This window comes from Oryctolagus cuniculus, chromosome 8 (assembly GCF_051225735.1).
Source record: "Oryctolagus cuniculus isolate XC-2025 breed Fujian yellow rabbit chromosome 8, ASM5122573v1, whole genome shotgun sequence".
In the NCBI taxonomy this organism is placed as follows: Eukaryota; Metazoa; Chordata; class Mammalia; order Lagomorpha; family Leporidae; genus Oryctolagus; species Oryctolagus cuniculus.
The window spans coordinates 21,498,197-21,504,196 of NC_142874.1; the positions used below are offsets into that span (position 1 = coordinate 21,498,197).

At 43.8% G+C, this 6,000-nt stretch overlaps 1 protein-coding gene across 1 annotated transcript in view; it reads right to left on the minus strand.

The window, feature by feature from the left end:
• The window catches only part of LOC149124902 (putative ATP-dependent RNA helicase DDX60), a 38,031-nt gene extending 32,281 nt beyond the window's left edge, over nucleotides 1-5,750 (minus strand). Inside the window, exons 1-4 of the mRNA XM_089301753.1 lie at nucleotides 5,567-5,750; nucleotides 4,890-5,231; nucleotides 3,240-3,356; nucleotides 1,181-1,351 (exon numbers count right to left, since the gene is read on the minus strand). Of these exons, the coding sequence (XP_089157879.1) occupies nucleotides 1,181-1,351; nucleotides 3,240-3,356; nucleotides 4,890-5,231; nucleotides 5,567-5,659 (723 nt within the window). The 5' untranslated portion in view covers nucleotides 5,660-5,750. The remainder of the gene's footprint in view (nucleotides 1-1,180; nucleotides 1,352-3,239; nucleotides 3,357-4,889; nucleotides 5,232-5,566) is intronic.
• Between the last annotated feature and the right edge of the window lie 250 nt (nucleotides 5,751-6,000).

Consider the following 6,000-nt stretch of genomic DNA (forward strand, 5'->3'; position numbering starts at 1 on the left):
TCAGAGCCCTGGCTTCAGCCTGGCCCAGTCCTGCTGTTGTGGGCATTTGAGAAATTAATTGGCAGATGGGCTCGCTTGCACTTGCTCATGTTCTCTCTCTGCTCTCCCTTTCAAATAAATAAAAACAAAGAAAGAAAAAAATTTAAAGAGAAAAATACAAACAAGAAGTCAAATTTTCTTGAAAAAATTCAGACATGCAGTAACAATATTTTAAGGCACCTTACCCAAAATTCTCCCATGTGATGATTTAATTCTTTTGGGGGTAATTTTATCTCTAGAAAAATTCTACTAAGCATGTGATGGATGAAAAACAACACAACTAGCTGTGTTGCCTAGGAGTGAAAGCTTTGCCTAATACATGGAGTTCCGAAATTCACTGTATCTAAACCTTGCATTTGATAAAATGGTAGGGGATGGCCTCTGTTTAAGGACATGTCCAGCAGCCGGTTATTCATGTCCTCAAGAGCAGAAGTACCAGGGGTTGCAGAAAAGCTGCTTCTTGTCACACCTGTTCCTATGTAGAACCAGGGCTGAGCATGGCTGTGATCTATACGGTAAAGCAACGTAGCAGAACAGAAAAGGAAAAAATGGGTTGCATCCCAGCTCTGCCCCCGAGTAGCTGCTTGACTTTTACTTACCATGTAGTAGACCACCAAGAACAGTAAAAAGTTGGTGACTGCATGCCCACTACAGCAAGGATTGACAAGTAATTCAGACTCTACTAGCTCACTACTGTTACAAATAGGAGCAACCTTATCATTACAGAAAACGTGATGCTGAGCCACAAAGTGGACAGTGGGCTCATCGTCAGGTCCCACTGCCTATCGGCTTTGACAAATGCTAACTTCTGTGCAATGTCACCACGTATGCATTGAAACTGGCCCAGGAGATTGCAAGCAGCAATGATGACCAGCTCTGAGCCAGGGGACAAAAGATATTTGTCCTGTGATCAGAGATGAAAGAGGTGACAGATTCATCTCAACTATCTTATAAAGAATCTTGCCAGCTTTCATAAGAATGAGATCATAATGATATCTCCATGCTTAGCCAGCAAACATGTGATCCACACGTCGTATTTTCTGTTTGACCTTGAGCTTATGCATAGGGCCACCACCCACAAGCACTGTCACATCATCAAAAGTGGCATGAGACGGGCTCATTGGTTTTGAAGGAGTCTCACCTGTGTATCACAGTTTTCTGTGTATGTGTTTGGGTTTTCACGGTCTTCTAAATCTAGTAACATTTTTTTGTAGAGCTTTAGTGCCACCGAGCATGAAACGGAGCAGACAACACCTCGGATTTCAGCTCCTTGTGGCCACAGGTCCTGAAGCAAGGACAGGGTTTGATGCACCTGAAATAGAACACTTTGTCAAAAAAAAACAAAAAAACAGTGATTCCAAGAAACAAGATTCAAAGCTGACATAGTAATTAATTCTAGAAAAATACTGAAATTTTATCTTTCAAAAACTTAAAGAAAAACATATAAGATAGGCCTGCGGAATTTGGAAAATGATGCTGAGCCAGTATTTCATAAGGTCCTAAGTGACATTTTAATATTAATAACTTTCTCCTGCTGATCTACAGGCCATGGCAAATCCACAGGTCTCTGTATGATTAACCTGTGGATTCTTCAGTGTTGTCAGCCCAGACACTTCCCAGGGGCCAGTGAAGACACTGAGATGCATGGCATACACACTGCTAACGATCAACAGCTCTACTCCCATAAACTGATACGAACGACTACTACCAAAGGCGTGATCACGAGAACCCTTGTATTTTGGGGAAAGTTGCAAAGGCACGATAAATCACAGCGCTCAGCAAGAGATGTGGACAGGAGCAGACGGGGGCGATGGAGACTGAAGACATTTATCTGAGTCCGTGGTGAGGCATCAGGATTTGAACCAGGAGACGCAACACCTTCTAAAAGCTCGAAACAGTCATTGAACAAGTCACCTGGTCTCAATTCTTTCACTTAAAGACGTCAGTTCAGTGTCTACATGCTATGTCGGGTCTCACAGGGGCTTTACACTAAGACTGAAAAGAGCACCCCCAGGGAGTTCCGAGCAGGAGAGCATCAGCACACATAGGCTGCCCTTTGAAATCAGAGGAACTCAGAGGATGAAACTGGCAGCCCTATTTCTACTCTGTGTGCTCCTGGGGGCCTAAGGAGCAGGGGAGGGCCACTGAGCCCCAGGAAGGGCTACAAGTTTGGGAAGGAGAGAAGGACAGGGTAACGCTTGAGCACAGGCTGTTAAAAAACCCCACCTATGTAAAACAGGAATGAGAGTGAGGACATGAATAAAAACCATAGCTAGAGCCACAGTGAACGCTCCGCTGCAGCTCTAAGAGTCCCTCCCCTTCTCACAGCTGCTCAAGGAATCACCTGCATCTTTCTCCATGCAACGTTACAGTTGGTTACTTGGCTCACATAGGTTAAAATTCCTATGAAAACAAGACCCCTTTCGGTCTTGTCCGCCACTGTAAGTCCAGCACCTAGCATGACACGTGGAATGATGCATCCGTGTCACAAATATTGCTGTATGGTTAAGTGAGAGAGTGAATGCAGGGAGAATGGAGAGAAGATTCCAATGACGTGGGGACTTTTAGTTCACCTTAGAATAGGGGACACTAAATATCTGGATGCTCATACGTGTACTGACTCCACAGTCAGGTGAACCCCGTCTCATCACCACGTCATGCCTAGTCTTCCAAAAACACTGTTCTATGGATTGTGGAACCACGTGAGATGGCATGATTCAGGAAATCAGAAGTACAGAGTAACCACTGGCCTAGGTTACCTTCCGGAGACGTTCCCAAAGGCCAATGGCTTCCTTGCATTTGCTAACCTCAAAGATCCCTTTCCTTTCAAGATCTGAACAATTCCCGTCTTCCAGGAAGCCAGCACCCACAAGAGCCACCTCACCCATCACAAGAGTAAGCCCTGGGATCGTTAACATTATCACAGCACTGGCCTCTGGCCAGTATCACCACACATTGCATACAAAGTATTTTGTAGAAAATATTTTTAACCAACTTCAGGATGTTTTGATAACAATTTAGCAAGACCCTTTCTGCCTCAGAGGAATGCGGCTTGCAAGAGAACACTTCCCAGAGATGGAAGGCTAGGGAGTCAGGGGGCGTGAAGGCGAGCATAGGACAGGGCTATTTGCTAGAAGCAATAGCCATCAAAGGTATATTTCCTACATGCTGAACTTTAGTTTTAGGAGCATAGTCATTACCTCTTTCTGCAGGTCTTCCACATTTAATTTCAAATGACCACACACAGATATTCTTGCTTCCTGTGACTTTTGGAAAACCACATGGGCATGTAAGGCATGTCGCAGCTGTTTCTCATGCTACACACACAGATACAAAAAAAAAAAAAAACAAGTATGTGTACACATCACAAACCTCTAGTTAAACTAAATACAAGGTGGAAAGTCATGTTTATTTGGCTACAGGAAAACAAAAAGAAAGCCATCAATTCAAATCAAATAAACTTCCATTATGTCTTCTTGAACTAATGCTGAGGACATTGCAATCTAACAACAACAAAAAACACTTCTACCTAGTTCCATAAAAGCAACTATTTAAAAAGTACCAAATGGTATGAGCACTGAGCCTTGAGACTGACACCCACATCCCACACGGGAATGCTTGGATCTGATTCCCAGCTCCAGTTCCTAACTCCAGCTTCCTGCTAATGCACACCCTGGGAAACCAGCGACAGCTCAGGGAACTGGGCTCCCACCTCCCATGTGGGAGATCTGGATTGCATTCTAGCTTCAGATCAGCTCAGCTCCAGCAGCTGCAGCCAATTGGAAAGAGAACTGGTGGATGGAAGATCTTTCCCTCTGTTTCTCCCTCTCTGTCTGCTCTCTCTGACTCTGTCAAATAAATAAATAAAAATCTTTAAAAGAAAAAAAAATAACAAAGGAAGGGGGGGTGTGGGAGCATGGGCACGAGGGAGGAGAGGGTGGGAAGTATCACTATACTCTAAAACTGTATAGATAAAATTTGTCCATATTACAAAAACAAAAAAAATTATTAAAAAAACTATGCATGTTCGATTTTTTGCACCAAACTTAGCATCTTTAATTCCATTTTCCACGAACATTTTGAAGAACTCTCCTAGGTAATACATATGCAAACAAGTACACATCTGAGTGTGTGTCCCTATGAGCTGTCACATGCACACATATTTGTATAATTTATGCAGAAGAAACAGAATTTCCCACCTTGGTGCTCTCATGTCTGGTTTCTCTGGGTTCCTCCCCTCCATTTCTTCTTTCTTTTTTTCTCTCTCTCTCTCTCACTGTCCACTGAGAAAGGTCTTCCTTTTCCATTGGTTCACCCCACAATGGCCACTGCGGCCGGCGCACTGCACTGATCCAAAGCCAGGAGCCAGGTGCTTCTCCTGGTCTCCCGTGCCGGTGCAGGGCCCAAGGACTTGGGTCATCCTCCACTGCACTCGGGGCCACAGCAGAGAGCTGGCCCGGAAGAGGGGCAATCGGGACAGAATGCGGGGCCCTGACCGGGACTAGAACGTGGGGTGCCGGCGCCGCAGGCGGAGGATTAGCCTAGTGAGCTGTGGCACTGGCCTCCATCGCCTCTTGCCCTTGAACTTGGCCCACACCCTTCTTCCTCATCTCACCGAATCACCCAAAGGCTTCATCCCCAACAAGAATTTCTCTCTTTGCCAAAACTCAGAACTCACTTCTACTAACCTGACTTGTAAAGCCAGAGCAAAACCTTCCTGCTTTCCACGTTAAAAGATTCCTTCAGAGCCTTCCTAGGCCCAACCTCTTGAACAAGGACTCACATTATCAGGGTTGTTTCTTCCACATTTACACAGCTCACTTCTTCTTAGGCAGTTCAACCTGACTTACCATTTCAAAGAATTGTCTGTGCTCAAAGCGACTTGAGGTATGGTATCCATAAATTCTAAGGACATCCGACTCTAGCCCCAAGGGCTGTACTATATTGATTTTCTTCTGAAGAGCATGAATGATAAAAATGTTTAAAAAATCTGTTTGTCGAGCGGTGATTCCTTCGTCTGAGACGACCAAGAAATGCGGGTAGCATTCCTCAAGAAATGTGTTCCATTCTGGAGACAAACAATTGGAAAACTCGGTATGAACAGTGACATCAGTATTGTATTCTAAATGTTGAATCAGGGCAGTACGAAGGGCCAGAAAATGAGGGCAGTTAAAATATATATTTTCTGCATCCTGTAAAAAAAAAAAAGGAAACAAGTGTTAGTATTAGAGATAAAAAATGAGTGTCTAGTTATTTTTGTGAAGCTTATGGGAGTTACTGTGCTAACATGATAGAAAGAGCTAAGATGATTAAACATGTTCTACACAGCCTCTACAAGTGTAAGTAGATAAGAACACACTCGGTGGCCATTCTCCTCTGCACAACATTTACTATTAGCCCTTTCAGCAGAGCCTCTAGTTACAGACTGAAGAAGCAATATAGCTAATAGTTAAGTAATGATGGGCCACGTTTCGAAATGATTGACTGTGTTTTCCAAGATGAGAACGGAGAACGAAATATCTGTTACCTTAAAAAAGACGATTACAAATCTGGCTTCCTTTTGAATGAAGTCGTGCAGAAACCGCTCCATAATGTAGAAGAAGTGGAGGGTTTGCCCCATCTTGAGGTTCACATGGAGAGCACAAGTGAGGAGTAAGGAATCTCCATCAATCAAAAAAAATTCAGATTCAACGAAGTCTTTCAGCAAGCTGACCATCCTGAATAAAATACAGAACAGGCGGAGACTGTGGACAGAGCAGCAGCCTCAGAGAAAACCTACAGTTTGATTGGGTGGGCAACTCTTCTTCCAGTCTAAGAAATTTAAAGAAAAAACTAAGCACAAATTTCTGTTACCTTTAACAGTTTTCCAGGGCATTGCCATGATTTTGATAATAGAATAAGCCCCTGGTTGGAGCCTGACATCCTAAGAGTGGAACTGCAACTCACTTCAGTGTACGCGTA